The sequence below is a fragment of the Ursus americanus genome, chromosome 6 (genome assembly GCF_024610735.1).
Source record: "Ursus americanus isolate L20-20 chromosome 6, mUrsAme1.1.p, whole genome shotgun sequence".
Lineage (NCBI taxonomy): Eukaryota > Metazoa > Chordata > Mammalia > Carnivora > Ursidae > Ursus > Ursus americanus.
The window spans coordinates 60157339-60174931 of record NC_142132.1 but is presented as its reverse complement, the minus strand read 5'-3'; the positions used below and the strand labels follow the sequence as shown (position 1 = coordinate 60174931).

At 36.3% G+C, this 17593-nt stretch overlaps 1 protein-coding gene across 4 annotated transcripts in view; it reads right to left on the bottom strand.

The window, feature by feature from the left end:
• The window catches only part of JMJD1C (jumonji domain containing 1C), a 320195-nt gene that overhangs the window by 253638 nt on the left and 48964 nt on the right, over window positions 1-17593 (bottom strand). For 2 of the 4 annotated variants that reach the window (XM_045783468.2, XM_045783469.2), the window contains exon 1: window positions 11277-11748. The exons of the other annotated variants lie outside the window; for them this stretch is intronic. In XM_045783468.2, the coding sequence (XP_045639424.2) occupies window positions 11277-11450 (174 nt within the window). In that variant the 5' untranslated portion in view covers window positions 11451-11748. Of the gene's footprint in view, window positions 1-11276; window positions 11749-17593 lie in introns of those variants that run through there. 4 annotated transcript variants of the gene reach the window in all.

Genomic DNA, 17593 nt, shown 5'->3' with positions numbered 1-17593 from the left:
TCAAATGATTTTTTTGCCAAGGGTGCCAAGATCATTCAATGAAAAAAGAACAGTCTTTTCAACAAATGGTACTGGGAAAACTATACTACATGCAAAAGAATGAAACTGGATCCTTGTCTTACACTATAGTAAAAAATCAACTCAAAATGGATCAAGATACTAAACACAAGAGCTAAAACTATAAAGAAACAGCACGCACAAGCTTCACAGCAAAGGATTTGGCAGTAACTTCTTGGATAGGACACTAAAAGCACAGGAAACAAAAAAAGATAAATTGACTACATCAAAATTAAAAACTTTTGTGCACCAAAAGACACTATCAGGAGTATGAAAAAACAACACACAGAACAAGAAAATAATTGCAAATCATCATCCTGATAAAGCGTTAATATCCAGAATATAAAAGAACACCACGACAAAGAAAAACAATTAACCTAATTCAAAAATGAGCAAAAAACTAGAATAAACATTTCTCCAAAAAGCATATACAAATGGCCAATAAGTACCTGAAAAGATGTTCAACATCACTATCATTAGGGAAATGCCAATCAAAACCATAATAATATACCACTTGATGCCCATTAGGATAGCTATTTAAACAAACACAATGGCTCAGAAAAGAGCAAGTGTTGACTAGGATGTTGAGAAATTGGAACCCACATGCATTGCTGGTGGTAACGTAAAATGGTGCCTCTGCTAAAGAAAACAGTATGGTGGTTCTTCACAACACTAAACATAGACTCACCATATGATCCAGCAACTCTTCTTCTGAATTGAATGAGTACGGATTTGAAAAATATTTGTACACCAATGTTCAGACATTTTTCACAATAGCCAAAAGGTGTAACTTGAGTTGTCAAGTGTCCATCAACAGACGAATGGATAAAGAAAAAGGAGTATGTACATGCAAGAGAATATCATTCAGTCATAAAGTGAATGACGTTATGCTAAAACTTGCTAAAACATAGATGAACCTTAAAACATTATACTAAGTTAAATAAGTAAGTATTAGGTTCCTCTTCAGGTTCCATTGATCACTAAAATATCACATACCTAGACCACATTAATCTCTTGTAGAAGTACCACCATCAAGTGTCACTTTATAATTATACCTTCGATCCTTAATTACTAAATAAGAGTTCTTAATTTGCTGTAACAATATTCACTGTCTTTACAAAAGTTGAAGGGGTGCCTGGGTGTCTCAGCTGGTTAAGCACCTGCGTTTGGTTCAGGTCATTGTCCCAGGGTCCTGGGATTGAGTACCATGTTGGGTTCCCTGCTCAGCAGGAAACCTGCTTCTCCCTCTCCCTCTGCCCTTACCCCCTGCTTGTGCTCTCATGCTCTCTCTCTTTCTCTCCCAAATAAGTAAATAAATAAAATCCTTAAAAAGCAAAAGTTGCATGCTACTTAGCTCTCTTGTATAGCTACCAGTTTCAGAATTTTTTGTGAGGAAAAATTTCTCTTTAAGAATAGCATACTTTCTTCTCCCTGGTAAAAGAACTGTATAACCTAATTTTTTTGACCTGAAAAGTCATTATTAAATAAAAATGACAAAATCAAAGCTGCTCTAACTGAAGGGTTTAGGGACCAGAATTCAGTACCCTCAGGTTTCTTCCTTTTCTCCTGAACCATCTGACTATTCACTTTTCCAATGGACCTTAGAAAGCAATCCAAAAGCCAGTAAGCAAGGCTTAGTGAAAATCACTTTGAAAATCAATGATATTTTAATCATCAGAACTCTCATTTTGGCTATAAATGCTAAGAAATTCAGAAGCAAATTTAATGCGCTATTATGTTAGCTCTCTTTACAAGCAAATTTACCTTTCTCCTTTTTTACATCTTTAACTTTGTATTTCAAGGGAAATTAATAATTATTTCTATAAATATGTGTGTTTACAGATCTCAAACCATTATAGAAAGATGGGACACACATAGTCTACATTCATATTCATTATTTATTCCCTTTCTTCAGATGCACACTGTAAAATAAAATGGTTTCCCTTAAAAGATTCATTTTTGTATTAATATATAAGAGATTTTGAATGTTAAGGCAATTACACATTCTAGGGAACAAGGGAAACACCATTAATATGATCTACATAGTTTCATCATATGACTTTGAAAAAAACAGACCAAAATAATAGTATGGTGCCATTTAACACATTGGAACAGTTTACCAATACACACTGTTTCAAAAGTTAAGTATCTTACCTAGTACTTATATTGCCTTGATGACAAGATTCAATCTTAGCAATGACAATTAAGGGACGAAATAAATCCTATTCAATATATTTAAAGCCATTTCACATTAAACGGCAATGTATAACTTTATCCACACATTGCCATGCTACTTCCTTCTTTGACATTCCTCTGGGCCTAAAGATGTTTTCTGAATCATATTTAAACTAATTCTGACAGATGGATCAGATGTTTCAGCTCCTAAATGACAGTCTTTCACAACACATGAATTAGTCACACAGACCTCTCCTAGCTTCGAAAAATTCTAAAATCTATTCTGAGAATAGGAGTTAGTTTCTACTGCATGTTCTACTGTTTCTACATTCTCTGGCATGTGATGGGAAATCTTCTGTTTATTTTTTTTTTTAAGATTTTATTTATTTATTTGACAGAGAGAGAGAAACAGCCAGCGAGAGAGGGAACACAAGCAGGGGGAGTGGGAGAGGAAGAAGCAGGCTCCCAGCAGAGGAGCCCGATGTGGGACACGATCCCAGGACCCCAGGATCACGCCCTGAGCCACCCAGGCGCCCCATAAATAAAAATCTTTTTAAAAGGAAAGAGGAGAAGGAGGAAGAGATAGTAGAGATGGTGGATTCAAATTGAAGGCCAATGCTTAAGCTGCAGACTTGTGACTAATGATGCAAGAAGTACCAGTAAATTCTCTAAAGAGAATAACAAGAGTTAAAAAACAAAACAAGACAAAAGAAAACAGTAAGCAAAGGACCGAATCTCTAGCATTAAATTAAGATGGGAGAAACTATACTCAGGAAAGGAGTAAGTCCCCAAAGGACTTGAATCAGGAGGCTAACAAAAATCAAAAAAGAGCAAAGGTTCGCGGAGAATTTTTTTTTTTAAAGATTTTATTTTTAAGTAATCTCTACACCCAGCATGGGCTTGAACCCACAACCCCCAGATAAAGAGTCACATGCTCTATGGACAGAGCCAGCCAAGCACCCCAGGGAGAATATTTATTATAGCAATAAAAGAAGCTTGGATTTCTTTTTTGTTTTGCTGTTGTTACTTTGAAAGTCTGTGAATTACTGATCTCTCTTTTTTTTTTAAGATTTTACTTATTTATTTGACAGAGAGAGAGAACAAGCAGAGGGAGTGGCAAGCAGAGGGAGAGGGAGAAGCAGAGGGAGAAGCTGCGCAGGGTGCCGGATATGAGGCTCCATCCAAGGACCCTGGGATCATGGCCTGGGCCAAAGGCAGCCATTTAACCAACTAAGCCACCCAGGCGCCCCAAATTACTAATCATTTAAAGAAGTATATTTCATTCCGTTTAGTCAATTTGAACTATACAGTATTTTCACCAAAAAATTAAATACAGCTGATAAACAGCTCCAAATGTAAGAGAACATACTGAATTATTTCAAGGCCTATTTATTCTACCTCAATTTCTACAATCATAAAAATTCAAATCTTATGAACTCATCTTGACCATCCAAAAAAACACTAAATAGAAATCACATTATTTTAGTACAGAATTGTGGTCCACGTAATATAATACAAAAGGTACAATGAAAAATTTCATTAACTCAGAATTAGGAGCTTTTGGGAGGGATCTGAAATTTATTTCTGCTTAATGAGTACTTTATCCTAGGACATTCCAGATAGAAATTATTAATATCACAATTCTAGAATTAGAGAATAGAAAAAACTCTGAACCTAGACTAATTCCATTCACTGACTAGATATTTGAGAAAACTGAGACCCAAACTATAAATCGAGTGAAATGTTAAAAGTCCTTTTGAGACATATTTCAGTGAAACTTAAGGTCTTTTACGGTGACCAGTAACATGTATTTATATATACTTATACACGATTCGTATTTTTTCAAACTAATTTCAAAAGATGTTCTATTAAGACCTATTTTGTTGGGCTGATTTGAATGAATACAAATGAAATACTGTACCTGAAATTTGTAATGTATTAAGAAATACGTATTCCAAAACTTTTATTAATTCTAAAGGGGTCTACTAGCCAATAAACCTCAAAAGTCAGATTTCACTGTATTCATACTTTTTAATAAGAGGTTTAAGCATTTGTCTACCCTACTCAAATTCAATAAACAAATTCCTATAAGACTCCCAGTTCCAACTGATTAAGAAATGTGGACTAGCCTGTGTTATGTCTCAGAACTTTAAGCCCTATGTCCAACCAAACAGTAAAACGATAATATGCTGTTTTCTACTAATTAAACATTAGCCCATAAGTAAATCAAAAAGTTCTACATTATAAAATAAACATAAGATTTTCATCAATGAATTTCTTAGAATAATTTTATAAAATAGCTACAATATAAAAAATTCTACTTGACAAGATTCCATCCAATTAGGTAATTTCAGAGACTGTTTCAACATTTTGAAACATTTTAATATTTTAGTAAATAATCTTAAATGGCAAATTATGTAATCCTTAAAGATTTATCACATTAAGAACTTTTTATCAAATATAAGTTTGTTAAAAATCTACATTGAAAACAACTGTTTATCTGAACATCAGGTAGAAATAGAATCACTGTCAAATCTTGTAACAAATGAAATTAGTAACATCTATTATCATTGAATCATCACCATTAAAAAAGATCAGTATAGGGGCATACGGATGGCTCAATCGGGTTAAGTGTCCAACTCTTGATTTCAGCTCAGGTCACGATCTCAGGGCCATAATCTCAGGGTCATTAGGTTGAGCCCCATGTCGGGTTCCATGCTGAATATGGAGCCCTGCTTAAGATTCTCTCTCCTTTGGAAGTTTAAAAAAAAAAAAAAAAGATTCTCTCTCTCCCTCTCTCTTTGCCCCTCCCTCCATGCATGCACTCTAAAAATAAATAAAAATAAATTTAAAATATCAGTATTAATGTTTAAACAACAATACCTCATCCCAAACCCTTCCAACTAGATGGGTTTGGGAGTTCAAAATTTGTTGGATTTTATAAAGTTACATAAAGCATATATGGTGATAACTGAATATGGTGACACAGTGCATATATCATATGTAAACTACATATAAAAGTATCTTTGTTGTATGTAAACCTGTGAAGTTTAGAGCAGCACCCTAAAATTAAGCACATAAATATTTCTCTCACAAAATTATTCAGTTCATATTAGGTTTTACTTTTTTAAAAAATACATTTATTCAGTTTTTTCTAGTGAATCATTAAAAATATTCTGTTAGTAGAATCTGAATTTCAGAACCACAGATAAAGATAGGTATTTATCTGGCCAAAAATAACATAGAGTAGAAATATACAACATTTATGGTATATGACCTAAAAACCAAAGGTTAATTTTTTGTTAATTTCTGAAATTTTAATGATACCTCTTTCCTGAAATTTTTTTTCTATTTTCTTTTTTTCGTTAAGATTTTATTTATTTATTTGAGAGAGGGAGAGAGAGAGAACGCACGAGTGCACAAGCAGGGGGAGAGGCAGAGGGAAAAGGAAAAGCAGACTCCCTTGCTGAGCAAGGAGCCTAACATGCGGCTCAATCCCAGGACCCTGGGATCAATGACCAAAGCTGATGGCAGATGCTTAACTGACTGAGCCACCCAGGCACCTCCTGAAATTTCTTTTGAACTATAAGGGGTTTATAGATTCTTCCAGACATAAAAGTCAAATGTTATTTCTTATTTTTCATTATTTAGAAAGTTAGATATTTGTATGTCCTACATGCATTAAAACAATTTTTCCAAAGCTTTTGGGATACATCAAGACACAAAGCAGAATATATCACCCTCCCTGAAAATCATCACTAAAGTTAATGACAAAAGTCTAAATGTCTTAACATCAAATAACAAAGACAAGAATGTCATGAAAATGCCCCTTACATGTGCTTTCCAAAAAAATGGAATGGAATATTACCACGTGTATCAGTTAAAATGCTTGTAGTTCCAAAGAAAAACAACAGAAAGAGACATAAATTTACTCTTCCAAAATGAAAAACCCCGTAAGTGAAAAATCCAACAGTGTACTTAGTTTTGTTTATTTTTTTCCCCCAACGTACTTAGGCTTCAGAAAACAATTTGATCTGTTTGTCAGCTTTGTCCTCAAACTGGTTGACCTTACAGCAGGGAAATGGCTGTGGCAATTTCAGCATCACACCCACACAGTACTGTACTTGACTTCATTCTGATTGTACCTAATTAGTTAGGGCTTATACCCACCAATGTAGCCAGAGGAATTCAACTACCTGATTATCTAAGGAATACCATGGCCCACAGTTTAGTCAAACACATAATGAATACTGGGGAAATAACCACCGAGATACACAATGCCACAAAAGGAAAAAAAAAAAAAAAAGATACTCAAAATTTATAGTAAATAGTAACAGGTAATTGAGATGGTTAGTATAAATTATTCACAAAATTTAAGACATCCATTTATTTATCATTCAATGAACATTTATTAAACACATAATAAATACTAGATACTGTACTAAATACGTAAGGGGAAAGAAAATGAGTATGACTTTGAGAGTTGAAGACCTTCTTTGTACATAACTTGAAATTGTCATAAAGTGATAAATCTATCAACATAGCCTATATGCTTCCAATTACATTGAAGTATCTGAACATTTTTACTTTCAAATGCAATGATATCACTATATGAAGGTAGGAACAGAGTTCTCATGGTAAAATGTCTTTAGACCAATTAAATTTTTTAAATTTAATAAAATTAAATTTTAAATAAATTTTAAAATTCTCTATTTTAAATTAATGGAACCAAATTATGTGCCAGAATATATGTATGACAGGTCAAAAGAGGGGAAAAAATATCTCCTTTATTTAATTAATTTTACATAGAAACATACAAATGACACCATTTACTGGGTGATTACCTTATTTTAAAACAGGCTAGCTAGTGGTTAAAGCTGAAATACACAATTTACAAGGTACCACCATAGCCACCATAGATAGCTACAATTTACATGCTCCTCTTACTATACCAAAGTCTTTTGAGACCAATAACAACAATTCAAGAGAGGAGAAAAAAACATTATATGTACTCAAATCAGATATCAAAGTCCTTCCACGTACCAGCTAACCGATTTTCCTGATGGTTAACTCATCCAGGTCATACTGAGCAATGAAGTAAAAATCATTCATTCATTCATTCATTGTGAATAGACCAGAAATTAGCATTATCAATATTGCAAACCATTAAAAATTTTAGACTTACTTAAAGACTTATCCTAACAAAATTTATAAGGGAATCAAATGTTACCAACTCAAAATGAAACTTAAATGAAAAGACAGCTGAATGGACTAAAAATGGAAAAAGCTTCCCTATGAACAAAATCACAGGTCACTTTAAACTTCCTAAACATGAAAATTTACTTTATATTTAAGACCCATAAGATCTGCAAAATAACTTTTATCTGCAGGTACACAGTTTAGAACAGTTTAAAATCTTGTCACCATGTGACCATCAGAAAATTCCCCAACAGGGGCGCCTGGGTGACGCAGTCCTTAGGCGTCTGCCTTTGGCTCAGGGCGTGATCCCGGCGTTCTGGGATCGAGCCCCACATGCGGCTTCTTTGCTAGGAGCCTGCTTCTTCCTCTCCCACTCCCCCTGCCTGTGTTCCCTCTCTCACTGGCTGTCTCTCTCTGTCGAATAAATAAATAAAATCTTAAAAAAAAAAAAATTCCCCAACAAACAAGCAAATGTATGTGTTTGGTGTACGAAACAAAATATAATTTTTGTTCCTTTCAGGTATTGAAAAATCTGACATATATTTTAAAAATACACTTTAAACAGAGTTAGCTTAAAACAATGATGCAATCACCCTAAGCATCAAGGTGAGTGGGTAGATGACTAGATGGCTGGATAAATAAATAAATAAATAAATAAATAAATAAATAAATAAATAAATAGCTGATAGGTTATGGATGTGAAGTAAAACAAACAAAAAGTAAATTTTTTTGCTACCTTTGTGTGGTGGGCAGAATGATGCCACTCCAAAGATGCTTATGTCCTAAACCATGAAACCTGTATCAACATTACATTAGATGGCAAAGGAGAATTAAGGTTCTGATGGAATCAAGGTTGTTAATTCACAGATAAGATTATTCTTCATTATTGGGGTGAACCCAATATTATCACAAGGGCACTTAAAAAGTGGAAGAGAGAGAGGCAAGAGAATCAGAGGGAAAGGTGCCTAGACCAAGGAATGTGGGATACTTATAAAAGCCAGAGAAGAAAAAGACACGGATCTTGTCTAGGACCTCCAGAAAAGAACACAGTTCTGCCATACCTTGATTTTAGCCCATGTTAGACTTATCATCTCCAGAAACATAAATAATCAATTTGTATTGTTTAAAACACCAAGTTGTGTTAACAGCAGTGACATAACATTAATACACATAGCAACTCTTCATACGTAAGATCAAAAATAAGAATAACCGATTAAGTTTTGAGATAAAGTATTCCCTAAACTATTTTCAAGTTCTGATAGCTGTCCTTTCAAATCATGTGCCATAAATACATACAACTAACATTTGTAATACATTTGCAGGTTCTAAATTACATATATTTAACTTAAAAAAAAAACCAAAAACACAAAACCAAAAACCCTATTTATACCAGCATTTTTCATATAATTCATAAAGCTCTTTACCATTTATTTTGCAGTAACAAAAGTCTAAAAGGGGTGCTTAGCTGGCTCAGTCAGTGGAGCATGCAATGCTTGATCTTGGGGTTATGAGTTCAAGCACCACCTTGGGTGTAAAGACTGCTTAAAAATAAAATCTTAAAAAAAAGTCTAAAAGAATTATAGTATAATGATGCTAACCTGTTCCTCATTTCATTTCATTTCATTTAGGGAATACAAACGTTAAAAAAAAAAAGTAAGAAAGTTTGGGAATAACTCTAAAACTACATTCTAGGCTAAAAAACTCAAGTTACACCACATAAAAAATTTTTCAAATAAAGACTTGTAGACAAAGGAAAACTGTTGGAGGGGCATCTGGCTGGTTCTTTAGTCTCAAGAGCAAGCAACCCTTGATCTTGGGGTTGTAAGTAAATATTACTTAAATAAAATTAATTTTTTTAAAAAAGGAGAAACTGCTAGAGGTTCATATAGTTATGGTTCAAAATGCATTTTTATGTAAAATTTGTATATGGTGAAAAGCAGCACACAATTCAACAGGTTTTAATACATCCACCCCTGTAACTGTCAAGATACAAAACATTTCCATCACCTGAGAAAATTCATTCCTATTCTGTCATTCCTACCATCACATATACTTTTCATTTTTAAATACCCAGCTTAATACTTTGCCTTTTATAAATGCGATAAAAGTAAATCCATTCTTTATATCATTTAAATTTCCATGCAAGAAAATTTTTAATATATTTAACTTTGACAACTTGACTGTCACGAATGATACTCATAATTTAAAACTATATTTCCTAATTTTCATTCATCCACTAAAATAAAATACTGTGGAAAACAAAATATCATTCCAGGTTTGCTCTGAAATAATTTTAAAACGCTAAACCATAATCCAACTAGCTTCCACATAAAAGCCAAGACAATATCATATTTCAGTAAGAGGAGGAGAGAGAAATTCAGCACATGCCTTTTACACAAAATAAGTTACTTAATTGCCACAATCTGCAGAATCATTAATATCAGAAACTTTTTAAAGATTTGCTTTTTTTTCTTTCGAGTGAGAATAACCAACCAAATCTTCAAAATTACCTTTATTCTGCTTATTTCCTATTAAAAATACCTATAAGCAAAACAAGCCTATTTTGCAATATCAAGTCAATATTAGTACATGCCCAATGAAACCGTATCATTGACTACAGTCACGAAACGGGTTTACAAAAGCAGTAAGAAACCAAGAAAAATATTAAAATAGATATGCACACTTATAGATAGATATTAAAGTGAATTTGGGAATGCAAACTCGCAGATATACAAAAGGAAAGAAAATATTACCGTTTGAAGTTTTCAGTAAAAAATTAAATACCCCAGGGCAATACCAATAAATTTCATGGATTATGTACCTGCAAATCAACCTTGCCAAGACTAGTCCATACCTAGCCTCTACTCCGCCCCTTCCAACCTGTCCCCAAGTGAAAATGTGCTTGAAACACTATCAGAGCATATCCCGTCTCAAAATGGTGCACATTCCTACATTATTGAAAAAAAAAATACTGGCAGAATCATATGAAAGGAAAAGTAAGGAAAGAAAAAGACACTTAAGGTTTGGCAGGGCATAATATTTTAATTATAATACTTCTTGCTTCATTTAAAATTGTATAAAACCCAGGATGATTTTTTCAAAACACTATCCAGTTTCTTAAAAACCACAACCCCACAGAAAAAAACAAATGGAAGGAAGGAAGGAAGGAAGGAAGGAAAGAAGGAAGGAGTGGGTGGGTTAATTTCCATGACCCTCCTAATCAAAAATTTTCATTTTCATCGTTTCCAGTTAGAAATAGAAAGAGGTTGCATCAAGAGGCCACCCCTCACACAGCCCTTGCCTGGAAAATACACACGAATCCCAGAACTGCCTGAAACATCATAGATGTGCCTCTTTTCTTTTCCCCCTCCCCTTCAGCAACCTTACTGCCTAAGTTTTAAGTCTCTAACCCCTGTACTGGTAAGACTTTTTCAAGGAAAGAGATGTTGGTGAAGATGGCCCCCTACAGCCATGAGTGGTCTGTGTTCTGTCCGCCACCCCCACCTGCCCCAGCGGCAGTGGCTCACAGCCCCGCCTTTCAGTAAGGTCTCCACGGCCGCAGCGGGGGCGCCGACCCCCTCCCAGACAGCGGCCCAGGGGCCTGGCGGGACCTGTGCCGGAGCCCGGGAGTCCAGCTCCGGCACCGCTCCCACGGGGGAAACTACTCACAAGGAGATAGGAGACCCCAGCAAGGGATGAAGGCGAAGCCGCCGACGGCTCCAAAGAGGGGCGTGACCGCAGCCGGCTGGGCTGTGCGAGGTGCCAGAGGTAACCCAGACAAGGTGCTGCCAGAAACCAGCAATGCGGGCGTGGGCTGGGAGGTTGAGGGGCACTCGCTCTCTTACCGCCAGGTCCGGATTGCGGCTGTCCCTGTGTGACACAGCTCGGATGACCCCCGCTCGCCAGCCCCGCCAGCAGCGTCCACTCTCTCGGCGCTCGGGCCGAGCCTCCTCGCCGACCGCCACGCACAGGAACCGCTTCCCCACCAGTTCCAGACGCGTCTCCACCGCCATAGCCATCACTGCTGAAGCGGCTGCTGCCTCCTCCACTGCGAGGAAACCAGCGAAACCCTGCTCCTACCGGCCGCCCATGCTGAGAAGAGCGGACTGAGGGACCGCGGCAGCCCCGCGCGAACAAGCGAGCGCGGACTCGGGGGCGCACCGGACGCTCTGCCCAGAAGGGCACAGCGACCTCGGTCTCTCACTCCCCCAGACTCCCTGACTAGCAGCCTCTGATTGTAGCTACACACACACACATCCACACACACAAACACGCAAACGCGCGCGGGGGCGCGCGCGCGCACACACACACACACACACACACACACACACACACACACACACACACACACACAGAGAAACTGACAGAAATCCCCACCCCCCCGTCGCTGTCGGAGGCCCTGAGGCAGCCCCGGCCACTGCCGCCACCTCGCCGTGGACAGTACTACTCCGCCTCCCCAGCCACTGGAAGGCTGCGAGCGCCGTGCGTCTCCTTCCGCCGGCGCGGGCGGGGGCAGGGAGCCGCGGGAAAGGGTCGAAGGAAGCACCACAGACTGAAAGTAGTGCCCGACGACGCTGCCAGGGGGGCTGTGGGACCAGCCAGGCTAAGAAGTAAGGAGAAGGGTGGGAGAAAGGAATGCTTTCCCATGGTAACACCATTAAGAGTATTTGAGGGGCACCTCTCTATTCGCCTCTCCCTCAAAAGGGGAGGAGGGAAGTGAGGCGAAAGTGAAGCGTCCTGGTTCCACCCTGCGTCACAAAATAAACTCCAGGTTAAACCCCGCATCTTCGGAGCGATGTTTTTCAGAACACATAGTACCCGCCACCTGAGTTAGCCCAAGTTTCGCCTGAAACAACAGTCCCAGCAGCAAAGCAGAGCAACACTTTCCACTGAAAACAAAGCAGAGCAACACTTTCCACTGAAAACAGTCACTGCAGAACAGTGCACAACTCCAAACGAAAATGAAGAAAACATTCTTTCATCCTTCCTGTTTGCAACAATACTAATTACATGTTTGAACTCTTCAGAAATTTATACCTCGCTACTGCTTTGTTGTAAGAACGTCAAACGCCCAGTTGAGGGCTTCTGTCAATGTCCCTAAAATCTAGTCTCTGTGCCAATTTGAGTACTTTCAGTACTAGCACATACCTCAAACTCACTAGTCATATAAAAACAGGGAAAGGCTCCAGATTCCGTTATTAGAGAATATCGTGGAAAGAAAAGGTTTTTAGCCAATCACAATTCAGTAAAATAAATTATGTTTACTTCCCGTCCAATCACAACAGGACTTTGTAGTCCCTACACATACAGATCTCAAATTTGGAATAATTTACTCATTTGATCCAACCCTCAAATTCTTCTAAATCAAACCTATCTGACACGTGTCAGTGAGCAGTTCAATTTCAGACATACACTATAGTGTTTTTAAAAGATCGTTTTAAAAATCCCAGTCCTGCGTTTTGTTTTGTTTTTCAGGGCCACTAATGATCATAATCAACTCCAAAAATTCTTCTAGCCCAATGAAAACTTATTCTAAATTTTGGTTTCTAAAATAAAATAAATACAATAAACTTTGGTTTCTTAGAGATTTTCCTAAAACTCTACTCCAAAAAAATTACCTTTTTAAAAATTATGATTATTATTAAGAGAGAGGCGGGTGGGGAGGCAGAGAGAGAGGGAGAGAAATAATCTTAAGCAGGTTCCACATCCAGCATGAAGCCAAACCTCCAGCTCATCTCACAACCCAGATTTCACGACCTGAGCCAAAATCAAGACTGGGTCACTTAACAGACTGAGCCACCCAGACACCCCCACCCAAAAATTACCTTTTTAAAGGAGTTTACACTAGTAATCTGATGTTTAAAATAAACTTAACGCTTTAATCTTTCTTAGAACACCGAAGCTGAGTTGTTTGAAGTAGAAAAACATGGCCACTGCAAATAGGTTATAAAAGAAAATTACAAGGAAGACAGATTTTTTTTTAAAGATTTTTATTTATTTATTTGACAGACAGCCAGAGAGAGAGGGAACACAAGCAGGGGGAGTAGGAGAGGAAGAAGGAGGCTCCTAGTGGAGGAGCCTGATGTGGGGCTCGATCCCAGAACACTGGGGTCATGCCCTGAGCCGAAGGCAGATGCTTAAACGACTGAGCCACCCAGGTGCCCCAGAAGACAGATTTTAATCATCATGATCTAATTTTGCTAAAGACCAAATAGGAAATTGTAATAGATAAAGGAAAACCACGTCCAGAAATGCATACTGGCAAGTTGAGAGAAAAATTTAATTTCACTTATGCAATTTTATTTCCAGGTCCACTCTTTTAGTGCATACTTAATCATCTTGAGAACTACAGACAAGAATTTCTAAAATCTCAACTTGAATTAAGGAGCCAGTAAAATAATCTGGTGAAAATAACCTAACATATGGAAGGAGATAAGAATAAGATCTGCATTGATACCAAATTATCAATGATTTGCTTTGTCATCTTGGGCACGACACAATTGTTACGGAAATTGCCTGCGTCCTAGTCTCTGTGATATTCTAGGAGCAAGTGAGAAAATATAGTCACTTAAGAGATGAAAATAACACTCTTATTACATAAATCCCACTCACTAAATTATATATTTGGAGTATTGATTGTCAGGTTGCCTTACATAAAACTGCCACCTGGTTTCAATTTTTATAGGTAAATTTCTAAATGGACTCCTAAGAGCCCTCACTACATGATGAGTGCTATCTTTGGAAGTGCTATGAAAAGCAGGTAAATCCACCAAATCAATCAAAATATTTCAAATGCAGAAGGCAATCTATCTTTATAACCTTTTCAATCAAATGTCTTATATTCTTAGTACTGCATCCCAAATAGTATTCTATGAATCCCCTGATTCTGGCTAATGACTACGGAATACAAAAAAAAAAAAAAAAAACACAAATTTGTGGATATTTTGCTTTTGGAGAAACTTGCGGTATATATTTTTTTAATGTAGAATAAAAAGGCCTTACAGGACTTTTGTTTGCTTGCTGGCATGTTTTGCTTTTTTTCAAGGATGGTTTATACTGTTTTGTCAGCAAATCACAACTCTAAATAACATGGAATTAAAATAAATTTTAAAGTCAGATTTGAAACCTTAGAATATTTGTTCAATTAGTTCCTTTAAATCCTTTACTTTTAAATCCTTTGCTTTTATAAAGATCCTCAGAAAATGCATTAGTCAATTTTTTTAAAGTTATGGAATTTTTCACTACATAGGCAAAAAGTGACACAAAAGTATTTAAAATGACTAAGTTTACTTACGGAAGCTGAAAAATTAAAAACATAGACTAGACCTTATACTTTTTCCATCCCCATAGGTAATATGTATATTAAATACATATACCCCCTTCAATTCAAGCAAATGTCATACATCAAATATCCTTATATAAAAGACACATTGTAATATTGTTTTCTAAAAATCCACAAAAATTTATTCATAAAAACAATTTGTTTTATTTTTTAAAAAACGTGACCTACAAAGGAAGGAAATGTATTCATTGTAATGATAAGGGTCATAATTACCCACTTAATTATCAATAACTAGTAGTTCATGAAGTTTAGTTTCAATAAGCAAACAGACTACTAGCTATAAATTTTTCACTTTTTGATTTGGTGTAGTTATAGAAAGGGCCAATTATCTACTCTCTTAAATACCAGTATTTTGTGTCACTGTAAGTGTATTATAAACAACATAAAAAAACACGAAGGGATAAAAGTTTAGTGCATGTATCTTATAATAATACTAGCCACCATTTATGGGACACTTACTATGCCTCAGGCACTATCCTAAGTACTTTATACCTGTAATCTTTATTTTAAAGATGAAGGTTTAAAATTAAGTTACCCGCCTAACCATACACATTAAGGGACTGGGATTCAAAATTAGGCCTTATGATTCTGAAGGAGCCTGCATTATGCTAAATTGTCACTTAAAAGAAACATGAAGGTCAGTCACCAAGTTGCCACCTCCTTATTAACACAGGCTATTTATTCATAACTGATTTATTTAGCACTTATATGTTTCACACCCTGCAAGGTTCTAGAGATAGGGCTTCTGTCTTTGAGTAGCTCACAGTATAGGTGGAAAAGACAGACAATAGAAATGCTTCAGTTTGTTTATTAAGTAAGCATCAATAGAATGGCATAAAAGGTTTAGTGCGTTTTAACAATTTTCAAATCTATTATAACTTGGAGGTTTTTATTAATTGTCAAATGTAATGACTGGTTTGGGTTATGAGGTCTTAGACTTTATATACAGGCACATCTAGGAACTGTTAAAGTCAATATTACAATGAAGGAAACCAGGGTAATGTGTTTAATAAAGTACTTCTTCGAGGTGTGAAAAATAAATAAAGTTTTAAAAATCAAAAATAAGAATAAAAAAATAAAGGAAGCCAAAAATTTCAACAGAATTATGCAAGTGGAAGACCAAGAATAGAATGGAAATAAGTTTATGATACTGTGTTTATCACTAAACCTTAAATAACTTCCATTTAAGTATTTCCCTAAACACTTAAACTGAATTCCTAAACACTTATTTAAACTGAATTTCTTGATCACATTTATGATAATGATAACATAACTCAAATGTCACTTCCTAAAGAAAGCCATCTCTGATTCCCAGCCTTAGACTATGGATTTTCAGAACATTCCCGATTTGTCTTAGTGCTTATCACAACTGTATTTATACCAATTATTGTGTAACTGTTTTATATTTGTCTCCCTTGGTAGAGTATAAGCTCCATTAAAGGCAAGAACAATGTATCTTTTCCACAACTATACTTCCAGTATCAACTAAGCTTTGTGCAAAGTAGATACTCCATAAATGGCATCAAATCAATGAACAAATATAACAAAATGTACCTTTTTATAAATCCAACCAAATTAAGAGGAACTTAGAATCTCTAAATCAAGACTCATAAAGGAGTTCTTGTTCTTCCTACAGAGTTATTCACTGCCTTTAAAATAATGGCTTTTACACATTATTTCATTTCATTATGGAGATACAACATAAAGCCATCATAGAACCTGGGCTTCCCAGGAAAGCACAGTTGTTCCTGGGGATCATTTCTAAAGAACAGACACAGAGAAAGAGTTACAATTCACAAGAAAAACATTCATTTTGTTACCAAATGACCAATCTGATGCAAACCCAAAAATGATCCTATGAATACATATATATCCAAAACATTAGTCTATTCTTAGTATTCTAAAGAGAACAGTCTCCAATAATGTCTTTGATGAAGCCAACATACAAACATAATTTCCTCAGTGTCCTCCTGATGCCATGTGGAATGAACCGGATAGAAAATGAAGAAAGGGAGGTAGAAAGGAGGACAGGAAGGAGAGAGAAAAGCAATCTCCATTTGGCCTTTTAATTGTGTGCTGTCTACATTTGTTACCCAGTTTTCAATTTACATTCTGACTGCACAGGAACCTACCACTTCTTTTCAACATTTTCTATTAAAAATGAAACTTTAGGGACACCTGGGTGGCACAGTCCATTAAGTGCCCGGCTCTTGATTTCGGCTCAGGTCATGATCTCAGGGTCGTGGGAGTGAGCCCCACATCAGGCTCCACGCTCAGCATGGAGTCTGCTTGGGATTCTTTCCCTCTCCCTCTGCCCCTCCAGCTCATGCTCTCTCTCTCTCTCTCAAATAAATAAATAAATAAATCTTTAAAAAGAAAGAAACTTTAAATCCGATTTTTAATTTAAAAAAATTTTAAATTTAAAAAGAATGCACATAACATTGGAATTTTCCTAATCTGCTGAATGAAGAGCTACAAGAAAGAAGGAATGAACAGCTGCCACTGAGCATTCAGCAAGGTCTTCCCAGAGGGTCCCACAGAACTTCTTGTTTTTTCATCATCCCTCTCATAAATGCTTCAACTATTAACTACTATTAAAACATGCTACATGGCAGTCTGCATTTTGCATCTTCAACTGTTATATTAGCTCTTTTATGTATGAACAGGTTATTAGGTTCCTAAAGGGTTATGTTCCTATTGTTCTCATAAGATTTCACTGAGCTACATGTAGCAGAGCTTAAAGTCCTAAAGAATGCTTCTGTTCATGTCCATGAAAATTAATTAAGGAAAAGAGCTTCTATACTTACATTTAAAGCTATA